This window comes from Hylaeus anthracinus, unplaced genomic scaffold (genome assembly GCF_026225885.1).
Source record: "Hylaeus anthracinus isolate JK02 unplaced genomic scaffold, UHH_iyHylAnth1.0_haploid 11997, whole genome shotgun sequence".
Lineage (NCBI taxonomy): Eukaryota > Metazoa > Arthropoda > Insecta > Hymenoptera > Colletidae > Hylaeus > Hylaeus anthracinus.
The window spans coordinates 9,190,836-9,216,420 of record NW_026534344.1 but is presented as its reverse complement, the minus strand read 5'-3'; the positions used below and the strand labels follow the sequence as shown (position 1 = coordinate 9,216,420).

Genomic DNA, 25,585 nt, shown 5'->3' with positions numbered 1-25,585 from the left:
GGAAAAAGTTGTTTCAAATCACCCTCTGAACCATCCTTTTCAAGGACCTCCAACATTTTTGGGACACCCTGTATATATATAAGAATATTCTTGTTTATTAAATATACTTGTCCCAACTTACGTTGTATTATAATCCTGTCAAATATCAAAATAAATAAATACACATTGTCACAAGTCCCGTAGCATCGTGATCCATTCGTCATTACAAACATCCCCTTCAACCATTCCCTCGCGATATTAATTTAAAGCAAGTGCACCGGTGCATCCCGGTACAAGATAGACCGCTCAGCGCTTCGACAATGCAATTACCGATAACCGTATAATAAACGTTCTTGAGTGCACTCGAAGGGGTTGCGAGACAGAATTAACGGGAGTCGGAATAAATTTTTCATAAGACGCGATCCAAAGGGTCGATAAATTATGGACGCGTTCTGATAGTTACCGGGGAATCGACGTCTGATCGAGGGCTGCCCGTAGCCTCGGCTTTATTCCCGTGATGCTCGGCGGGAGCAGGACCTCTCCCGACACTCAGAAGTGGGCGAGAAGGAGCGAAGAAGGAATTCCATTATCCCGGAGGCCGCATCCAGCGAGTTTCACGGGCTGGCGACGGCCTCTGGTTCCTTCCACGCTTCCTTCCTTCCTTCTTCCTTCCCCACCCGCCCAGCCCCTTAGCCAAGAACGCGGCCCGCTGTTCGGAATACCTCATTTCCTTTTGTCTGCATCTTTCTCACGATCCCCGCGATTCCAAGTCTCAGCGCCAGGCCTGCCCCTGTCCTCGTGTCCGCGAACTCGAACGGAGAATAGGCCGGGCGCTGTTCAAACTCGGTAAATTGCGCAAGCTAACTTTTACGAGATTCGGGAGTTGCGTCGTAGGCCTCCCTCTTTATTCGAGGGATGCTCTCGATCGCGGGAAGGATCGATCGCCACTTGTTCGTCAAGGGGGACCGACACATTGATCGTTTCCAACAAACCAATTCTCGTACGTATTTTCTTGGAGTTGAAGTGTACTTTTAAGTATGCTTTCGTACAATAAACCACTGCGAAGGGTTATTCCTTCAGAATTTGTCACCTTCATATGCGGTATAACTGTTAACAGTTTATCTATCGGGAGGTTACTTATAAATTTTTTATTGAGACCTGGAATTTATTAACTGTGTTGCTAGTTGTTTATATACAATGCTGAATTTTTAGAAACGAAGCTTTTGATATACCTGGTATATCAAATATATCTATCACATAATATATATATATATATATTGATACAATTAATGTAGACTGACTACCAGGTATATCAAAAGCTAACATATATATATATGTTACAATAGTTGTCCACAAAAGTTGCAGTAAGACTAATGGTAATAATCGAGTGATTTTGAGAAATTTGTAGTGCCTGAGTGGATAGATATGTTTATGTGAAACGTTACTCTCTTCCTAATCAACCGGTAGTTATAACTCATAAATCGACGACTTCGTAAATATTCGTAATATTTAAAAGCAATACACTTCTTTTAAATTGTTCATTTCAAGAATTGAAGTAATACTGACTATTGTTTCAGATTATAACAATTAAAAAGTAACTGTAAATTGTTTAAAATTACGACCGAATTGATTATAATGCTAAGCAAACTAAAATTGTAATCATGAGATGGCATCTATCAACTCCATTGATAATTGATAAATACCTTTTCGGTTCGAACAATGTTATTTTCCAATAATCCTCAGACTTCTTTTATTTTAATTTTGTTTCCCACAAGAAACACATCGTGTTTGGAATTGTTTATTAACAGAAAAAAGGATCTTTCGACTTGCTTTAATAATCCACTTAAATCTTTTATCTCTTTAATGCGTGGTCTTTCGTATCAAGCAAATCAACGTTTACTCGGCCTATTGCAGCATACAGATTACGAAATACTTTATCCATAATTTGAAGATATGAAATCGTAAGACTAAATTGTCGCGCGATTGTTATTTAACACAATAAAACAATAATTATTAAAATTACTAACAAAAATACACCTTACATCGTTTTCATCGTTACTTTCCTAACACACTAAAGTGAAATTCGAGATAATAGCGGAAATACAAATAACATTTTTCGTCAAGCGTGTCCGAGCACTTACGCAAACTGCTCGACAGAAAATCACTTGAATCCGCTTCATATCGCCGAACAAATGCTCCATAGAAAAAAATATAGGTACAAAGAATCAAAAGAAAATAGTAACGTTTAAAATTTAGTAAACTCGAGACTACGCAAGTGTCAAAAGAAAATGACAAAATTTACGAATGACATTTCCTTATGGAGATATCTAATGACAGTGATAATTAGACCACGAATATTTATGCAAAATAAAATCTTTGCAAACGCACAAAAATTGAACCTAAATAAAAATTTCTTTTATTCTGTAAATATTATAACATAAACTGTACTTAAAATATATTCTTTTTCATTCTTGCACCCAGTGTGGATTATGTAGTTTCTTACACATTCAAATTTTCTATAAATGCATAAAAATCCAGCAATAACTATGCAAGTTAACTTATTATCAACATTAAATATTAATCATTCCTGAATATGTAGATAATTAGAAAACAATTTCTCTTTCGAACTACCCCCGATCGACAGGATATCCAATAACGTTCAGGGCACGGATCTAAACGTTACGAGTTCCGTCTCCCGCCCTTACCGATGCGCTTCTTTCGAGTGTACCGTAATTGCTTTTAAATGAATTCTTTCCCAGTTGCATTTACTTTCGAGTGTTCTCCGCTCGGTTCGCTTTAAACCTTTGTTCTTGTTCAAAGCGGAGTATCGTTGATGGTTCCCGATCGATATCCCGTGTCTTTGTGCAGAAGACGGCCACCGTTGAAAGGCGAACAAGATTACGGCCGAAATACCAATTCAGGTCAATACCTCTCTTCTCGCGCGCATTCATAAAAGACAAGTCAGCCTGACACCTTCCCGAGCCGATATTTTAGACGAAGCGAGTGGATCGGATTGCACGCAGACGACGAATCGATATCGATGGAACACTTCGGTTGAATGCGCCAGCTATGCGCCGTGCAGCCGAACTGACGCGAAAGGATGCACAGCTTTTTTGTTTTTTTTCGCCGGTGACTTGCAGTCAACGACCGCCTACTTGACGACTCTCGCGGAATGCCGAACGAATGACGAACAGAAGGCAAATAGAAGCAGCATTTTAAACAGCCGCCAAGTCTTTCCTTAAAACAGAGGAAAGAATACCGAATCGCGACGGTGAAATAAACAGCCCGAAAACTTAACTTATGAGGGAAGTTCGGCAAGGGAAGTTCGCCGAAAAATTTGCGATTTTGTAGAAAGACAGCTTGTGGAGATCTGATTACAGTACCGTTATTTTGATTTTGGCTCAAACACAGTTTCAAGGGTGAAACTTTCGCAATAATTCTGGTTATTTATTGGTTACATACAAAATATAGAAGTTTTTAACCGACTTCGAAAAGGAGGAGGTTACTCAATTCGACATTAGTCGGTTATATTTTTTTTTCCAAAAATTATTATATTAATGTTCATTATCACGGATACTATATACAAAAATAACAGTTTGGTATCTCAATCACATATTAACACGTTGGCTGCCACAGAAAAAGCTCGTATAAAGGGTCTAGCAGGATAAGGATAGGCAATCGCATAGCTGTAACGATACGCGTAGTGTGTCTGACATACACTGTCTCACTCTACTTCAGCCCATTGCACGGAGCGTAACGCATGAGATTTTTGTTGCTTTTTAATTATTTAACCATATTTCAGGGCTCCGACCGTTCTGAAACTTTTACATGTGTCAGCTAAATAACCGATCATCATTCCTGATTTTTTTGTTAGGTGTCACTCACAGGATTGTTTGCAATTACCACCCGCAAAAAATAAATTATATATTTTCTACCCTTAATAATTAAAAAAAAATACCCTGAAAAAAATATATGAGATGCAGTTTATGAGTACGAATATTTGCAGGTTTTTGCAGAATTTAAATATCTGAAATAGAAAATAATATAGTTATGCAAAAAATAATAAAGTTAAGAAAGAAAGCTAGACCCTTTGTACAAAGTTAAAATTTCCTCTCGAGACTATTGAAACATTAAAGTATCAACATGATAAGGAATGCCACAGATTGCTTTGAAATTTGGTTTTACAACTACATGTACTCTCTTGGAATGTGTGACTATGGGAAGATTAAACTTGTACGATTTTCCTGTATAAATAAATGGTAAGTTTACCTTGGAATGACTCTTAATTAATTTCTATACTTAATACACAGCCAAATATTGAAGTTATGTCGATGCCCGTATATTTTCGCGATCAACTCTATTCGATAAGGACCTAAAACACCGATCGTAACGTTCTAAAAATGTCTCCGATGGGTCAATGTAGACATTAGTTGTGCTACATAGGAAAGAAAAGAATATCGAGTCCTAGTGTCGAAGTAAGCGTCGCGAAAACTTCCATTCAGTCCTTTATCGAACTTTCGAATTCCTCTTGGTCTCGTCCCGCTTCCGCTTTTCGTCGCGAACTTTGTCAGTTCGTGCTTTTCAGGCAGTTTGAGCGCGCGCGCGCGCTACTTCAGCTCGTTTTCGTAGATCGTTGCGACCACTTTCAAGTTTCGAGGAACGAAATGTATCGACACCGAGAAGTTTCGACGGTAAAGTAAACGTGACTCTCGAAATGACATGAAATTACAGGGCGGGGATCAAGGACAGTACGATCGAAGGGAAAGAAAACTGCCAGCGTGGCAGTCACACTCTTGCTAACTTTTCTAACGATTCCACGTACCGGAGAGAAAATGTATCGGTTCGACAAGAAAGTAGACATAGAGTCTGTAATTTGTGAAATTTGATCTTTGCGATATGATAGCGTAAGCGAAACGATACGTGATTGTCAATTGTAATACTTGTTATCAACGTGTTAAAGGGGTATACGCCACAATTTAAAAATTCTTTCTATAAGATTTAAATACATATTTTAATTGAAAACGAATCATAATTTTACAGACCAAGTATTGAATTTAAATACATAAATTGCTTTGTTAATATATGATTTTTATAAATGGCCAAGGTACAGCAAATCTCATCTGAAACACACCAAACAAAATATTCTGTTAGAACGCGTCAATCTCTACTGAATGAACGAATTTTTTTTTAATTTTAACTTTTACCGAAATGGCAGTAGTTTGATCGAAAAACCACATTTTTCGATTTTAAAAATTATCGTTATTCCTTAATTAAATAACAAGTATTCGTCACAAAAAATTCCGTCGTCCATTTAGCAGATGTTGGCGTTTTGTAATACAGAATAAATTGTTTGCTATATTTCAGATCAGACATTCTTAAGTTATCGTGTACACCGCAAAAAAGATTAACGTCTCTGAAGATTTGCTGTATTTTAGCCATCTTTAAATATGTTTCAACGAAAAAAAAATTATATACCAAGTTCAATACTTGTACTGTAAAAGTATGATTTGTTTTAGTTTACAAAATCTATTTAAATGTTGAAAAAAATTGTTCAATTTTGGCTATGACAATTGCGTGTACTGCCTTAAGCGTGATATGTATGGATATAATAGTCTACTTCGTAACATAACTTCAATCGAAACAGTGATCTACAGTGAAATTCGTTATAACGGGACACGATCAAGTGCACCCATACTCGGGAAAATTCAAAGTCGATTTTCTCGAAAACAAAACATCACACGAAAGATTTGTATTCTATATTTTCGACTTATTTTTTCATGTAGAATCACCCCCTGTGATAACCAATAAAAATATCGATGACGGTTGACCATCAACCTGAAATATCAAACTAATCCCTTGCAAGTTGTCTGTAGAAAACAAAATTCGGCCCATAGAAGGTTAACGAATAGTTTCTGAATACATATCCAATTTTACACCTGTATCACATCTATACACATACAGTCACTGTAATAAGTATTCGTACAGCAACCAATTTAAAATAAATGGTTTCTGTACGAATATTTATTACACTGACTGTATATCTTCTGGAATTGATTGCTTCTCTATACAAACAAAGTCTTATTTTCGAATTTCAAAAGCAGAAGCAGACACACTTTTACTGTTATCAAGTATATATTTAAAATTTGTAATTGAACAGATTAAACATCAAATAACTAGCGGTCTGCGAAGAGTAGTTGCTTGCATAAAGAAAAATCCTAGAAATTTAAAACCAAGAATAGGACACGTGCGTCCTAGCTATCGAAGAAGTTTCTCGTGTTTTCCATATCGCGACATGTAGAATCGGGAAAAACACGATGGAAGCGTGGTCATGAAATGCGGTTCAACGCGCCATTGTCTGTTTTCGATCGCATTTACCTCGGAACGAGTCACATCTCAGCTACCTGTCCGAGGAATCCGAAGGCCTCGCCGCAAATAGAATCGGGTTTCTTTCTTATTCCGGAATAGATGGAGAGCTACATCTCGATTCTTCGTAGACGGACGCACGCAACGCATCACCGCGGAATCGGAATTTCCTTTCACCGTGAACGAAAACCAGTTATGCAAGACACTGCTTTTTTTTCACCGCGCCATGTTAGCGAACTTGTCTGTCTCCCTGGACGATTACGTAACCGACCCGTTATCAGGACCAACCGTTTTCGAAACAAGTAAAAATTGATAAGGTGAACGGGCTCCAGCCGGGAAACCGTTACGCCCATACAACGCGGTCTAGGATCAAACAAATAAAAAGGGAAGAAACTTGTCGCGCGTGAAAAGCCAGATTTTCAATCTCGGTTGGAATCGTCGAACAGGTCGATCGTGTCTCGAGCCAATGCAGTGGGGTAAATTGTGTCGTTAGATCTCTTCCACGGATCACGGATCACGGGACACATCGCAAATTGGTAGTCGAGAAGTTTAATTAATTTTTTTCGAGTCACGAGTGGGCAGACGGACTTCGAGGCGAGATCGACTGGAATCTCTGGGACGTAAAAAAGAACCTGTTTCTAATGTAACAGGAAAAAATGGATTCCCATGACGCGCGAAGTACTGTTGCAATATTTTTCTGGTAACGAAAAATTAAAATTATTTTAATTATCATATCCTAGAAGAATAAGATATCATGTCCAATCTTGATCAAGAACTAACTTTTCACTAATTACTAATGTTACTAATGTTTTTTGTACTTTTTCCATTGTAATGTAATTCAACTTTTCATAATAAACTATATGTATGAAACTAAATGTGCGTAAACTCTGTCAAATATATATAAGAAATAAAATACCACTTATGTCATGGAACAAAGTTTACTCATAAACCGTGTGTATTTCCCAGAAATGCTTACTCGTCAAAGGGTTAATTTTTCTTAAGCCACGAGTGGGTAGAGGTACTTTGAGGTCGCGAGTCCAGAATCGACATGGGTTTCTGGCCCGTAAAAAAAGAACCTGTTTCACGGCGACGGGAAAACTGGATCCCCGTGACACACGGAGTAGCGTTTCCTGTCTCTGAGACCGAGAAACACGTTCTCCTGACCTGTCACGGCTGCCTTCCTGAGAAAGCAGCGTGAACCAGCAGAATCGTGCTACCGTGCACGATCACGCTTCATCAAAGTAATCCACTCGATAATTGTTAACCTCGAATCCGTTCGCGCTCCATGCCAAAACGATTAACGTTCGCTGTTAATACCCCACGCGTAATATTAAGCCGTTTCGTGAGTTCATGAGGCAGCTTGTTTATGCGTTCTTATTCACTTGTTCCTCAGACCATTTTTAAAGTATACTTTCTTTAATGTATATTTGGATTTGCCACGCTTTTTATGCTCCGCGCGCCAATAGAAAATTTTATTCACTAATTACAATGGTTATTTACAATATTTGCACTCTTACATGTAAATCAAGAAATGACAATTAAAGCCTATTGTTATCGCTTCTTTATTTACACTCACTATTTTCACTCTAGATGTCTTTCTAATTGTTATAAATTTTATCTCTCTGTATATTATTGTACACACGTGCTCTGTTATATTATATCCTCTCCTCCCGTCTCTCTCTCAAAATTTATAACAATTAGAAAAATATCTAGAGTGAAAATAGTGAGTATAAATAAAGAAGCGATAATAATAGGCTTTAATTGTAGTTTTTTGATTTACAGGTAAGAGCGTAAATATCGTAAATAACCATTGTAATTAGAGAATAAAATTTTCTCTTCATTTGCAGAGAAACAAATTCTAGTCAATTGCTAATCACGACTCATTATAGTGTTTTGTCTTATATGTATTTGCATAAATATCTGCAGCCTAGTGATTCTATGTACCCATAACAATTAAGTAGATGTTTCAAATATTAATTTGCATAGGTAGAATAGCAAGTATATTTATATGTATTTGCATAAATATCTGCAGCCTAGTGATTCTATGTACCCATAACAATTAAGTAGATGTTTCAAATATTAATTTGCATAGGTAGAGTAACAAATGGCACGAACTTATGGGACGACCTAATATTATCTCAGCGATCGATGAAAATTTCTTCATCCCGAGGAACACCGCTCACCTTCGTTTCCTGGCGTCTTCATCCAATTAATCCAGCGTCCTAACGAAGTTTCATCGGCTCGAAATTAGCGCCGCGCCAGCTAATGTCTAGTAGGTACGTGTACCGAAATACACGTCTACGCTCTTCCTATTTCCTCCAATCTTGCATACGTGAAATGCTCGAATACATTTATGTACTCAGTGTTCCTAAAGTAAGCATCGTCGTATTCCATTGAGGTTGAGATTGTATCAACACAAGTGTTAAAACGGTTCTCAATCCTAGCTACAGGCACTTTTTGTTGTACTTTGTTGTACAAAGGCAAAAATATGTAGAATATGTACAAAAAAGATTCTCTTTCAAGAAATAAATGTTTCTAAACTAGTATCCATATAATTTGTAGTAACCAAATTATCTTTTTGTTTTAAATACTAGGTATTTCAAATTTATATTTCAAGTTCATATTTGAATTTATTTAAAATTTAAATAACAGTAGTGGTACGAAAGAACAATTTTCTAAACTTTTGTATTACATGCAATCATAAATCTTTTGGCGTTATTGAAAGGATGAAATAATATTAGAATATTAGTATAATTATTTATATATAATTGTACATAATACATGCATAAAATACATAGTCTAATTATTACAAATACGAAAATATTATTACCATCAAAGTTATTTCGTGAAACAAAATAACGCAATTGTATTTAAAAAATGAAGTAATTGTGAACCAAAATACCTCGTTATTTAAAATACTAATTATTTCATTTATAAAGTGTCACGTCTACTATATCTGTAACACTGATCGTTTTTTAGATGAGTAGGGTACCCTTAAAAAATTTGTATCACGCGCCATAGAAAAATATTGCACACCCCGTAGTGTTCAACACTATGACCCGACCTTATCACCTGCGTTCAAGAACACGAACCCGCAGCCAAGATACATAGGTGCACCGGTGCAAGATCGGGGGTTGCACGCATGCAAATACATGGGCGCAGCAAGGCAGCAGGCTGTGGATACACGTGGACATACGACTGCACGGGTGTACGGAGTGTGCACAAGCAGGGAGCTATTACTCGCTTTACGAGAGGGCGACACGCTGCTGACGTTTACAGTCGAACGAAACCTACCAAATGCGACGCCACGATTAATCCTCGCTCGCCCTGTTCCAATACGAAAGTTTTACAGAAAATACGATACCTGGGGGTACAATCGAAGAGCGCTTTTAACCGCGTCTGCCATGAAAACAGCAATCATTTATTTGCTTGCTGCTTTTACGAATGCAATTAACTGTAGCAAAGAAGGAGCATCGGTAATTGACGCTGTACAGTAGGATGGTTCTTATTTTAATGATTTTTGAAATATATGTTACGTATCCCCTAAATATCTTGCATATATATATAAAAAATAAAATTCCTGCAAAATTTGAGCACCTAATTTTAACATTAACACGTACCTGAAACTTTCAATAGTTTTAAATGAAAAATACGTGCAATTATTTCTATCGGTTACTTTTTCTTTTATAACTCCGGTAAAAATTGATGAAATGATTTGAAGTTTGGCAGAGTTGTTACTTATGATAATAAGAACAAATCCCAAAAATTTCAAATATTTATCTTACTTAGTTCCTTATACATCAGCCCAGTAAATATGAAGCTATTTTCTGTACTTACAATATTTTTGTAATATTATATTAAATTTTTTAAGTATGGACTTATTTATTATTTTTTATACATTGTTATTGAAAGAAGAATTTTGATATAATACATTTTTTAATTACTTGAAGAAAAATTGTTGTTTATGGAACTTTTACTTTACAGTTTATTAAAATAATAAGTTTAAGTTTTTAAACTCTTATGTGTAGGTTAGGAGTGCCAACTGCTAAAGCAATTTTACAGTTTTGTTTTTTGATTTTTAAAAGCCTGCGTCAAGTGCTGATGCCTTTATACCGTATAATAAATTAACTGCGAACAGATTATTACAATTTTCATTCAACGATACAAGTTTAAACGAAATCGTTGAATTTGGAACGAAGTAAACGTTGCAAAGAATACTCCTTGTTAAATTGCAGAGTTTATTAACACTTTGGGTTTTTAAAAACACCAATCAACGAAACAAATGAATAAAATTTAAATTATAAGAATTAATAAGTTTATGAAGATGAAAATCTATATTTAACTTTGCTTTGAAGTTGCTAGTCATGTTTGTTGAAACAAATTCTCGATATTTAAACTGTATACAAGGATGTATGTACAAGGATGTATGTACAAGGATGCTACGGCGCTAATTATTTCTAAAATAGAATATTGAGTTGGAGGAAATTCTTCCACGCTTTACGAGGATATGTATTGATTCTCAGTATTACCACGACAGATTTATAATTATAGTCAAGGTAATGGTTTTTCGAGCTGCATATTATATAAACTTATACCGTATCCTTTCTAGGAAATCAGAGTAACTTCGATAAGAACGATCTGCTTGTATGCCAGAGTTATCTAACATGTGCTCCGTGCAATGTAAGCAAGTGTTCCATGAAATAATCGTAGTTAATATTTAAGAAATGCTATATTAGTAGCGTATGAAATTTAAAAATTGTTGCAACTTTTAAAATCATTTCCTTTCTTTTATTAATTTTGTACGACTAGTTTTGCCTATTATATTCAACAAGAATTAAATATTAGAATAGAGCTAGTGCACTCGACTAATATTAAACAAGTTTCCGATTCAATAACACACAATCACCAATTCCGCTAAAACCCAACTTACTTCTCGTTTTAATACTCTTTATATGCAGAATAGACTTATAATTTTTCTCTGGCCTTACAAATTCTGTACGTAGTTATATGTGTATTTAAATTCTCTTTTCGAAGATAAATTCATTTGAGCATCGATAACGTTTTTAATTTTAAATGTTCAATAACCACGAAAGAATACGAGTGTTCCGTAAATATTACAATGCTATAAAAGATATTTCGCATATGAGTCATTTCTACAACAGTTACGACGGCATTAAACACGGATGTGCGTATTTCTACGCATTCCGGGAGCTAGCATGATGCTGCAGAAGAATGCAATTATGCTCATAAGGACGCCAGAGGGCCGTGGATTACTACGTTATTGGCATTATATTATTTGTAATTATCACTTAATAAACTACGGTATTCAAATGCGCAATACTAGTTGAGCCTTAATATATCGAGAGATGTAAAGTGTCCTATAAAGAATAAACACAAAACCTACCGACGTTTATTTATAATCTATTTCTATCGTGATGAAACAAGTGACTAGTCTTAAAGATACTTTTTTCAAATTAAATGCAAAAATATTCTACGTGCAACTGAATTGAATAATACATGAAACAAATGTATATAATTTATATATTCCGTATAAGAAATATATAGTGAAGTTTGAAAACGGTCGTGGTAGATTTAATGGCAAAATAGTTTAAGAAATGATGTTATACATATACAGGATGTTTTGTTTAAAGCTGAATAGTTAAATACCTCTTAAGAGGATGAAGCTATCAAAAAAATGTTTTTACGGGAGTAAATATTTTTTTCGAGTTTCGAACGAGGATCAGACTGTAGTTTTAAAAATCTTTTATATTTTTTAATAATTCTAATACCGACCATAGATACACTCCAATAGAATAAGATTCATTTTGAATTTTGTGTTTTGTATAATCCCCGGTGCCGTTTTTGTTCAACACCGAGCACTTCTGTTATCTTTTTTACGTGTCAACAAATGGCACCTGATACATTAGCAAAAACAAAAAATCATATGTATTATAGACAAATCAACTAAAAGAATGTTAAAATTAAAAGTTCATCAAAGAATGTACAAACTCTACCATGAATGCAGTCAGTCCCGAGTTTGTGCATTTACGGAGACTTCACTGTACTTCTCTCGATGAAATGTAAAAAAATGTTGAGGACTTGTCTTTCCATTCTCTTTCTTGGCCGGTTTATGGCGAAGTCTAAAGGCCTTAAGGTCGTCTACATAATGCATCCGATTCTGCATGCAAGTCCACTAATATTAAACCGCCCTGTATGACTTTAAGAGTCACACCATATCGCGATATATTATAAATAATGCGTGGCCAAGGTTACTCGCGGTTGTCCGATGTTTTATCGCTGAGGTAGAATAATGGGATCGCCATTATTCAGCGATTACGACTGGTCCCGATTTGGCGACGGTGCCAATTTTTAACGGCATTTTCCAATGCGTGCTCGCGCGCTACAAAGAACGCTCCCTTCCTTTTACGCGGTGCATATTTTATCGAAAATAAAATGGACAACGGCCAAGCGCGACGAGCACAGACAGAGGCGACTTATAAACCCGTACAACCGTGCAACCCGCCATATCTTTCCACGTTTCTTTACGACAGCCGTCACGAGAACGATTCGGATTCATTAGGGGTCTACAGGGTGTCCACGCTAAAGTCTGACAGACGCATATTTCAATAACTATTGATGATACGAAAAATTTGTTTCGATGTAAATTGCGGGATACAATGGGCTCTATATTGTGGCGTAAACGAAATTTTGTTTATATTGTTAATTTAAAAGATATGATGAAGTTTCGTGGTGAAGTTTCGTTTTTAAAATGGAACTACATATATTTCAAGACGAATTCATTGAGCCTTAATGTGTTTACCCGATTTTTATTAGTTTTCAAGATAGAACGCTTCGAAATTTACTGATTTTCTGCGGTAAAATCACAATTTGAGTGGCAAATCATAAAAGCGGTCCTACGCTGTCACTCAAACTGAAACTTTTCCGGTGAAAATCAGTAAATTCCGAAGCGTTCTATCTTGAAAACTAATAAAAACCGGATAAAGACATTAAGGGTCAATGAATTCACCATCGTATCTTTTACATTAATAATATAAAAAAAGTTTCGTTCACACCACAATATAGACCCCATTGTATCCTGCAATTTACATCTAAACAAATTTTTCGTGTCATCAATAATTATTGAAATATGCGACCGTCACACTTTAGCGTGGACACCCTGTATATACAAGTTGGGCACAACGAAAAGACTAATTTCATGAATTTTCTAAAAAATTACAATATTTACTTGAACATATGTATAAAATGTTCTTAAAGTTTCATTAAATTATATACCTTTCTTTCCTGCTAAGAAAAAAAAAACAAAGTCCTAAACTTATTTCCCCCTCTTGAAGCCTTGAAAATTAAAAGGAGGCGAATTAAGAAACACAATTTCACAAAATGGTCATTTAGATCAAACAAATTGAGAAACACTGATATAGATATAAAAATTCGAAAAGAATATGCATCATCTGGAAAACATTGAGAGATACTGCAAAATAGATGGAGTAACATTGCTTCGAGTACAATTACAAGATCGATAGCTACAATATCAAGATCGATAAATAAAGTTTTAAGAGTACACAGATTTCTTCATCGATAAAAAGAAAATATAATTGTTCTTTTCCTTTTTATTATGACTTATGATATATTTTATTATGATAAGACATTAGATAAATTACTAAAGTATATTCTCTACTGTAATACACAGTAAACACAGAAACATAAGTGATATTCCTGAATAGATTCGTAATTTTGTTTAGTGACTTATGCCAATTGAGGAAGTGCCCACGTACTTATGGACGAGGATTGTAAGTCAGTGCGTCTGATACTCGTTCCTCCGCGTCCACTTTACGCTGGCGGCAAGAAACGGACAAGCAGCTCCGCATCGAGGCCACGATCAAACAATGTCTATTGTGCCACGTAAACGATACTAACGACGACTATCTCGCGGAGGACGTTGATATCTCTATTATAGAAATGAATTTCGCGGTAATTCGCATGACGAATGGCTCTTTCCGCGGACGATGGGGGGATTAACACGATTGTGACGAATTGTTCGCGTGGTCGTGCGTGTCCTTGACACCCGCGTGTCGTTGGTAATTTAAAAAAACGTATGAGCGCGCGAATTCTCACGGATACGAGCGATCCCATCACGATGCGATTTATGAAATAATAATAACAATAAAGGAACTAGAGGTAGTTAACACTTTGGCTTCGGTTGACACAGATGTGCATCTTTCAGATTTTCATATACAGGGTGTCCCACGCAACAGGAACTGGCTGTACCTAACGGTTGGGAATAGAAAAGAAATGCTATGATTGAAAGTTAAATAGTTTCGGATGGTACATAACATGCATTTATGCACTTTTGTGCATTGGTGCATCAAAAAAATGCAACGGCACTTTTTGTAAATGGAAACCTAAACTTGTTCGTTAGGATGTTATTGATAGTAAAAGTTATCCGAACTATTTCTGTCCCTCGGTAAGGTCTTTTTATGGGAATCTGTAAAAGATAGGATGTATTCGCACTCCTTTACCAATCTTAAGGAGCTCCAACAACGCATTCAGTAAGAAATATGCAAAATTACGGAAAGAGACATAAGGAAAGTGCTTGGACTGCAATGGAGGACCGTTCGAACACTTGTAACATAGGTACTTGCCGAAAGACGGAAACAATGCAGATAACTTTCTAACAAACATGTTTAGAGCATAGGTATGTTAATACTGTTTTGTAGAGCACAAGGGACTACATCGATCTGTGTCGTCACAATATTCAATGATAAAAATAGTTCGAATACTGAACACCAATGTGTGGTATTGACAATATGCTATTAGGACTTTACTTTTATGGTGAAATATTAAACGAGGATAGATATTTACCCCGTTTAGAAAGTAATGCACATGCTTACATAATTTTGTTTTTTAAATAATTTACATCTCCGAGCAGTGTATCATAAACATCTATAACAGTGACCCATAAAACGGAATTTTTGCAGTATTCAAAATACATATTTAAATAATATTGCCCGTACTATTCAGAATTCCCTTAATAATAGAGATTCACGACGATATATATGCTCCAATCGACGCCCCGATATCAATACCACGACTCTTAATGTAACCTGCTTTCCTCCCACGTGGTCGATCAACGCTTATACGGTGCAGCAAAAGCGAAATAAAGAGCGATCATCGAAACTTCATCGGTCGCAGACGCCTACGTAATAACGGTATAAAGTCGTACAAACATAAACGAAGGGACCGTGCAGGTAGGTACAGAGTGGCGCGTATCGCGAGCACACCACCTGAAATTCTCGCGTCGATAAACTTTATGGGGAACAACCGACGACGATAACCATACACGTACGAGCGTTTCTACGTTTGTTTATGCGCGTCTCCGCTAACCGAGGTGCGAGCTAGGCTTTCCGGGCTACGATAAGAATAACGACACCGATAACAGGGTTGCGTGTGCCCGTGAACGCATAAGGTGCTCTATCGTTCAACGGGTCTCTGGTTTTAATAATTCCGTGCCATGCAGCCGACATTTTACGTAAAAGGTTTCCTCGGGAACTATTCTGTCGCGAATTCGTAAATTTCGCGCCACTCGGAATAACAGAGAGACCACATACTCGCATAACTTCTCACTTAACGAATGACTATCGTACGTGCGAAAGGAAAAAGGTTTCTGTTTCTAGAATTTTTATTTCGCGTAAAAAATAATTGCGGAATGTTAATATTTTTATAGATAATAGTAGACATGTTAAAGGTCTTTTAAGTCTTTAATTTTTATATTTGAAACTTAACGTCCTATGAATAAACTATAAGTATAAAAAAGTTCCGTTTTATTATTCCCTATAATCTGATATTTTTTTTAAATTCATGCTTCTACGCATCTCAGGATTTCCAGCAAAATTTGTCCCGCAGTCAAAGGGTTAATTAAACTAATATCTATCAATTATAACTATTGGATAATTTTTTAAATAACTCTAGGTGCAAGAATCTGTGGTAAAAAGTTATCCAATAGTTCTGATTGATAGAACTATTAGTTTAATTGATCAGGAGCTCTAGAACTATTGAAAATGAAGGCGGAACTTTTAATTATTTATGAGCTTTCACAAAGTGAGCTGCCAGTTACACTCAGCCAGTTTGTGAATGTTTTTTTTTTTTATAATTCTGTTTAATTGATAGAAAAAACGCATCTGAAATCGACCACCGAGGCACGCAGAGGAGCGGAACAGCCCCGAAAGTATATAAATACGTTGCTGTAAAGAATACAGAGATTCGATATACGAGAAGAAGCCATATGATCGTCGACAAACGAATGGGTGCCGTCGAAGGGAGAACCACGGTGAAATCCCGTCTTGGACACTCGTATACATTCCATTTCGATCGATATAACCAGATAGCAGGTGTCTTTGTACTAAAGGGCTACCACTTTTACTCGTTTTTCGCGGATCGGTATTTCCATCCCGACTGATGTTCCTCCATTCGCACGAGAGCAGGTGCAACGTGAATTGTATGGAACTTTAATGAACCGACGCCTATCTTTTTGCGTTACGGTCAACCGAAGCAATCTAAAACAAGGGACACGCGACACATACTCCACCGAATGGTTCAACCCTCTCGTAGTCAATCGACTACGTATTTCTGTGGTTTCAACAATTTTGTATCGATTTACGTTTTGAAAATTAAAGTTTATCGTAACAATTAAAGCTGTAAATTATTTACACAGAAAGAAAGATTAAAGATTGGAGAGTCATTCTTGTCTAACAGTTTCAGAAAATCGAATTTTCATTTTGTTTGTTTTTTCATAGTTCAGAGTCTATTACAGAGAATATTCTTATAAAAGATTTGGTCAAAGTTCGAAAATATAACGGAGCTACCAGCACTTACTAGAACACGTGATAAACTTTCATCAGCACAATGAAAATTTTAAGTTATATTCTTATTTATTATTATTATTAAATTTCACCTATATTTATTTTATTCGTGGAAAAATGAATATTTTGTTGTTGCTGTAAAAGCATTGAATGCAATATGTACAACAGATACGGTTTAGGAAATCGGTTGGTTAAATTATATTTCTCATACAATGTTATAAAAAGCTTATAACAAGGTGATTTCTCTTTTTTAAAAAGAAAGCTTTTAACATGTAATAAGGATTACATTAAAGATTAAGCTACAACATCCTATATTAACTTGCATATAAATTAATGCTAAATAGGAAACATAAGATAAAACTCTCCCCTAACATATCAATTTCATTTTTCGTCAATTTCATCTTCATTTCAGATTTCATCAATCAGCTTAATTACAGCTACAGTTGATTCGATCCCTTACAAAGTTTTCTGGCAAAGAGGAAACTTTCCTGGCGGAAGAATGTTTAACAGATTTTATCTATTATAAAGAGTAAAGAAAATTCTATTTAATTTTTACTTGAATGTATTTTCACGTATATAATTTTCATGTTAATTTTGGTCTCCTGAAAAGAACCTAAACCAAGATCGAAATTTCAAAATAAATCTCATCCTCTAATGTTCTAAAAATTCCGCAAGATAAACAACTAATTTGTAATTCGTCCAATAAAAATTACAATCTGATTTATAAAATGATTAAATTATAATTATATATCACGTTGAATAAAGGAACGCTTAACTCGGTTACTGTTCAAGAGGGTACTCATAGAGAAACATCACTGCGCGGAGTTTTCATTCATCAACTCCTACTCGAATGAAATTTCGTCCATGACTGATCTCGGACACGCGACGAAAGTATCCAGAAGCAAGAAGCGCGACCTGAATGACAGAAAACTGCAGGGAATATTGTACGAGTTGTAGCGCATGAAGATGCTGTTACGTTCTTTCATTAATTTCCCGTTTAAAGAGCCCGCGTAGAGCGGATGAATGGTCTACGCAAGCTTGCGCGTGTATACGTAATCGTACAAACACAACACCGTAGTGGCACGCTTTAGCGCCTGAGGCAAAATATACAAACGCCGCTTTCCGCGTTTCCCTCGAGAGACGCGACTAAATAACGATTAACTCCTAAATGGCCACTTTGATCTCTATAGTCAGAGACGGGCAAAACGTTATTCGAATAATAAGTGACGGATAAAAACAACGTATTACAGTGGATTATTCGCAACGATTTGTTTTTATCTATCCATCGTAAAGTATAATTTAAAGTTACGATTAAAATACATTCATTAGAAAATGTGTACATTTTTACGTGTACACGAATGCTTTGCAATTATCGAATAAATTAAGAAATAATATATGAGTGCAAGTATTATATGTTAGCTTTTACTAATATTGCTACCTCTACATATCTTCTAAATGTAGTTCATAAGAGTATCATGTTACATGGATGTACTTTTAAGCGCGATACGTGTTATCATATAGTGTTTCGTTGAAATTGGAATAGTTTTCATATCTCACAAAGAGATGCAGATATCAAAAAAATGTTTTTACAAAAGATATTTGGTTCAAATAGATAAATTATACGGTGTAAGTAATTTCGCTGTGTGTAAAGTTGTGGTGGAGATTCGAAAAGCAAATTAGTGTTCCATATATATTTTTATCCCAAATATTATTGCATTTCTTTAGACAAATGCATCTACCTACGTACTATAAAAAAAAAATAATAAAAAAAAACAGATCATTTATTGTAATTTAAAACCCAAAAGTGGATATCGAAGTCGGTAGATTTAACGCAGTCTAAACAACTGCTATTATATTAAGGACAAAAAAAAATAAAGTTCCATTTAAAAAATGCATTTACCACTGGCTCCATTAAATGCATTTTTTAAATGCATTTTTTAAATGGAACTTTATTTATTTTTGTCCTTAATATAATAGCAGTTACTTTTGAACCAAATAACTTTTGTCAAAATATCTTTTTGATAGCTTCATCCTTTCATGAGATATTTAACCATTCCTAATATAAGAAAATATGTGATTTTGAGTTTTCTCTGATATACTTTATCTCAAATATGTACGAATAATGCAAATGATAAATTATTTTAAGATTGTATCTGGTCAGGTCCCAAAGAAGAGTTTCTTATATTTGGTACCACGTAACTTGCTCGCTCCAGTTAACTTCTAAGGTATATAATTTATGACAAATATAAAAGTGTACTTGCTTAATGAGCAAGTTACATGGACAACACTGTACTTGACCAAATATGACAAATATAAGTTTTGGTTGCTCTAAAAAGCAGACAAATTCAAAACAAAACAACGAAACTTCGATATTTTATTATAATTATCTAAAAATAAAAGTCCGCGTATCATTTATCTTTTATTCTAAGCTTTCATCTAGATAAGCATTTTGCCCATTATTAATTACTAGACTGCGGATCTTTATGCATTTATATAAAATTTGAATGTGCAAGAACCTACAAAATGCACACAATATGTAAGAATATAAAAAAAATTGAAAGTAGAGTTCATGTTATAATATTTGCAAAATAATATAACAATTCTTATTTAGGTTCAACTGTTGTAGATACGTTCGCGAAGATTTTATTTTGCATAATGATTCGCAGTCTACTAATTACGATACAATCCATTGTTCGTTCCCATTCAATTTTCATCAAATGCTTCCAATCGACCCACCTTCGATCGAGTAATATAATGGAATTCTACCGAAGGGTATCGGTATCTTCTATCGAAGTATAACAATGGGAAAACGCGAGCAAACGAAGAAATCGCACACAACGCGTACGATTACGAGTAACATTTTCTCGTTTCGCATTGCGCCGACATCGTATCGAACGAAATCTGATCGCGACGTATTAATTACCGGCCAGTGCTCTTTTTGTTCCACGGAGGAGCCAGTGGTAATAAATAGACGGCCACGATAAAAGGTAGCCTACCGTGCATGATTGCGATGCGCGCGATATGCGTCATCGACGCTGATAACCGACCGGGAGATAATCTTAAGCCTTTAACTGTGGGACAAAGTAGTCGACAGATAACCATCAAGTAATTACCATCGAACGTTTTTCAAATGTGCTCCGTACAGCATTGTTTCTTTCCGAAAATTCTGATCTATCGCCCAGAGTTTGGAAAAAACTTCAATCGAACTGATAACACGATCGAAACACGTTCTCCTTTTGCTTTGAACATTGTTTGTATTTCCAATTAAAGCCTGCACTTCATTTATGAAAAATGCAGGAATTGCAATTTTAAGCTGCAACATACTGCAGATAAGAATTGTAATCCACCTCTTGTGGACAATAATTAATTACTTTTGAGATTCTTCTTGTCATTGATTAAAAATATTAATCATGACGATGGTAACTATTACTTGAGTAATTACCTTGCTTTCGAAGTTACATAAATCTTTAAGAATGCAATTATTTGGATACATATATATGTGGATATATTGCTGATGAGTAGACTGCGAATGTTTATGCAAATTCATGTTTTTGTAGCCAAAGATGAAGAATAAAAACGTAAATAAAGGTATGTTTTATCTTCTGAAATTTGTAACATCTATTTTGTTTGTTATACTTCATATATTTATGCATTTGCATAATTGTATAATTTGGTAATTGTCAAAACGTTGAGAATTATATATTTTGTAAAAATTATATAAAGTTTCCATATCTAATTTATTTTAAGTCGTCGAAAGGGTTAAAAAAAATTGGTTTTTGATTCTTCCAATTACGTCGTACCATACTCAAAATTTTGAAAAATAATATACATGTTGCACCGTTTAGAAGATAAAATATGCTTTTATTTAAGTTTAAATTTATTTTCTGCATCCATGAAGATATGAATTTGCATATATATACGCAATCTAATAATCGTAAATTGCATTTGCAGATTGGAATCATAAATTGTTAATTTTGTAATCAATCAGTGAATAATTACTTTAACCTCTATTATAACGAGTGAAGATTTGAAATGCTACAGTTGTTTCATTGTTGATCATAATTACAGAAGTTTTCAAAAACGTAATATCTCAAACTTTATCAAGAGATGAAATTACGAATCACTGAAACGACGGAATATACGTATTCGAAGAAAACGAGAAGTTCGTATAACAGAATTTCATTGGTAATTTACATATGCATGATAGGTAGTTGCAAACTTCGAATACACAATTTACATACATTACAAATAGACAGGGTATCCAAAAAATGCTAAAAATAAGACGAAAATGGTACGGTCTTCGATCAAAACTTATTTTATTTGTTAATGTGAAATAAATTTGTATTCGACTAACAGTTTATTCGAATAAGAATTTATGTAAATAAACTCAATGAGAGCACAAAGTAATTAGATCAATATAAATAATATACAATACTTATAAAAGTATATAAAATATACCCGTATTGCATATAATTAATTAATTACTGATATAATTATATCGAATTTGTTAATGTCAAGTGACAAATTCTAAATCAAAGTTTTACTAAAATTACACTATCATTTCAGTTACCTAACAAATAGTCTAACAAAATTATCGAGTATCGGTATCAACATTCCACTATACCACTTAATTGCTATTTTGTAATCACGATAACCGAGTAATCGCCGACTTACATAGTAACCATAATCGATAAACATTAAACTGATAATCCAGTTTGTCCAACGCCGATGTAATCTCACACTTGAATCGGATACACTGAAATGCTCTTTTTTTCTTTCATTTGCATCGTGGAAACACGATACCTCGTCTCTCATTATAGGATATGGTTACGCAATGTCACGGAGAAACGTTACAGAAGCAACGGGTAATCAACGACAGTGACGATGCACACGTAGCCACGAATCTTTCTGCTCGCATCGCTCGATTATGATGCAATTGTTTATAATATCGCGCTGCAAACTCTGTGTTCAAACGCGCCAGGGGCACGTGTCGTTCTTTCTTTCTCGCACGTAACCCGCGAACAAGCCTTCGCGAACGCGAGTATCGGTGACTAGAAACACCTCGCAGTTACCGTAGGCTGTGAGACGTAAGCAACCGTCTTTCAGTATTCTTCTAATAAAGGTTTTTCTCAAGGAAACGGTTCTGTTATGACCGCGAGCACGACTTTTCCATGGCCTTTAAAATGCGGCCGATTGAAACTCCGTTTCTTCGAATTACTAGTGTAGTTACTAGTAAGTAACCTCATTTCACTGTATCATCATTAATTACACTTGCAAAAAGTGTCGATGTACGTTAGTTCAATTGACTGATAATGTAAAATTGAGTAACGAATGACTTAAACAATGTATGATATATAAATAATTGAATACATGATTATTTGTATGTGCTATTTATAAAAAGTGACCATAGTTTTAAAAACAAAAATTGCGTCACAGGAGCTAAGACACGTTCTTTCGAATACCCTTAAACTTATCACCAGAAAATGTACCGTTCGTTCCAAAATTATTCTTAAATATGCACCTTTTTCGACCTATGTAGGCTTCCCTCTTAAAATTGAAACGGTTACAAATATGTATTAGGCGGACCGCAAATTAATATCATTTCTTGTACATTAAATTCAAACAAATACATTCTTAATTACTTTCGATTTTTAATCAATTATCCTCGTAATCACCCTCGTTACCAATAGCCTTTTGCAAACTTTCAACTTTCAGATCGATCAAAGTAAATGAACTGATGAATAATAAACAAGTATTGTGATTCGCAGAAACGACATTACTTTCCAACCCGACTAATACTCCCCTCAGCTGCATTAAAAAAGAATTAAATGAATTCCTACACCCCGTAACTGTGCCACATCGTTGCACATCAATGCAAACAAACCGGATTACGGATTACGCTTACTTAGAGACGTGCAACGACATCGTTGACGGATCGATGTTTCCACTGATCGCGGAAACGTTCCCGCGCAAAAGGCGATACGAAATTATCGCATACCAGCGTTCTTTACTCACGCGGATTCTGGTTATCACGTGGAAGGAAAAAACGAAGCGCACGGTCGTTCGATGCCAGCGTGACATATTATCTCGCGTGTGTTCGTTCTGATTTTCGGTGCATCTCTCACGTAACACGATTCACAGGAACTATTAAGGTTACCGACGGTACTCTCGGAAGTACATAGATAAGGAAATATCAGATAATTTACCCTAACTTAATCTATTATTTCGTTTTCTATTTACAGGTTTCGTTGAAGTTAAAAGTAGCGATCTCTTTCGCGTATGTTTATCGCAAAAGTACTTGTGATTCACAAGGTTATCTACCATCATAATTTGTAACTTTCGCTTGACTATTCGCATACCGCGATAGTAGCAATTGAAGGTTATGGTCATTCGATCAGAATTACGTATCAATATCCACAAAAATTATTCTTGTTCGCTTTCTTGAATACTCGCTACATTCCATATACATAAATAAATTACGTTCGTTCCCTCTAACCCTGAACTCTAAAAAAGTGTCTCGCTTACTCCATTTCACATGATCCAGGGATGAAAACCCTGTTCGAAGGGGGAAGGAGACTGACAAAACGTAGGTCGCAGAGACAGAGAAAGAACAGGATGAGAATGAAGAGATGCTGAAAGTAGGGAAGGGAAGCGTGGGGAGAGGGGGGGGAGGGGAGTTGATAACATGCCAGCTGTGCGCAGGAACGGAGGTTAGGTTAGAATTGGCGTTTGGGGGTCGCGAGGTCAACCCACGGGATCGAACGACGAAACGGGACAGGGTAACGTAGAAAAAAAGATTTGCAGGAAGGAGAGGTTACCTCGTTGAAGGCCATCTTCTTCGTTATGCTTCCGGACTCGCGGCTGCTTCCGGCGCCTCCTTGCCCCACCGCTCCTGTCGAAGAGTATCGTCTCCCGGAGCCGCTGGACTAGTTGTTCCAGCAGCAGCTGATCTCGCCTGTCCAGATATCCAGGGGAGGACGAGAGCACATCGAAGCCGCGAAAAACGCCACTCGCGGCACACCAAACACGAGCACCCAGACGACGACGACGACGACACTCGCTCGCGACCTGTCTCGCAGCCCTCCGCGACACACATACGTCACGGAAGAAACGACTGATCACCTTCGCGGAGGAGCACCTTACGAAACACCTTTACGATCGACCGTGCGCCACGGGATGCCTTGGAACGATTACCGTATCCCTCTGTCGCACGAACCGCCGTGCCGTGGATAATCTGGCATTCCTCAGGTGGGCACCGAGAGCACCTTCGTCGCCGACGTTCGAAATACCGAAGGCGGCTTCGTTTACCCGGCGCTGTCGAGCCACGAAATTATCGCGATCACGTTACCAACGGGCTGTCACTATGCGACGCGCGTACATCGATCGCCGCGACTTAATCGAATCACCGTGTAACCCGTTTCTCGCACTGTTTTTCTCACGTATTTATATCCGCCGCAGAACGATCCGCAAACAGAGGAGCGCCATCTTGGTTTCTGCTGTCGCGGAACGAGTCGAATGAGATGCGCGCGACGCCGACACAGCTGTGAACGGGTGGCCAACGGGAGAACGAGCGGGTTTTCGGAACGCACGCGACGCCAGACAATTTTCAGGCGCGTTCTTCGGACGCACTGATGTACTTTACCCCAAAGGTTACATTTGTAATTAAATTATTTAAAATGTCATTTCGTGATCACATTCGAGATAACGTTATTTGAAATATTATGTAAAATAACACATTAGTTTATTACATAGTTATATTCATACCTGTAATCATATTTGAGATAACGTTATTTGAAACATTATGTAAAATAACACATTATTTTATTACATAATTATTTTCATATCTGCAATCATATTTAAAATAACGTTATTTTTGAAATAATATGTAAAATATCGTTATTTTATTACATAATTATATTTATACCTGCTATCACATTCGAAACAACATCGTATTAATGTTATAGCAAATAAAATATTATTTTATGTGATGTTTGTTTAAAATAATTGTTTGTAATAATTGTGAAATTGTTCTTAAAAATATTTTCAGGTGAAATCACAAGTACACAATGAAATAACATACAATTTCATATTCGTTATTCAAACTCAAGAAGAAATTAATTCACTTAAATTTTTATAAAATAAAATAACTGACCTGTGATAAATGATTATTCAATTATAAGAGACGTTTTCCTAAAGTATAACACATTTTGCAGAAATATTATATGCACCCAAACAAAAACCCTTACGGGTGAATTTCATGGAGAGAGTTTCGCTATCATATTACTATAAAGATTTCTTAAAATGAATACTTTCTGTCGCATATTATTTTAATATTCAAAAAAATATCAACTGATAAATCTTGTGCT

General features: G+C 35.8%; 1 protein-coding gene across 2 annotated transcripts in view; it reads right to left on the bottom strand.

The window, feature by feature from the left end:
* LOC128889465 (serine/threonine-protein kinase 25) overlaps positions 1 to 25,076 on the bottom strand; it is a 240,027-nt gene extending 214,951 nt beyond the window's left edge. The window contains exon 1 of one of the 2 annotated variants that reach the window (XM_054147124.1): positions 24,038 to 25,076. In XM_054147124.1, the coding sequence (XP_054003099.1) occupies positions 24,038 to 24,052 (15 nt within the window). In that variant the 5' untranslated portion in view covers positions 24,053 to 25,076. The remainder of the gene's footprint in view (positions 1 to 24,037) is intronic. The other variant, XM_054147126.1, reaches the window with a different exon arrangement.
* Positions 25,077 to 25,585: the final 509 nt, after the last annotated feature.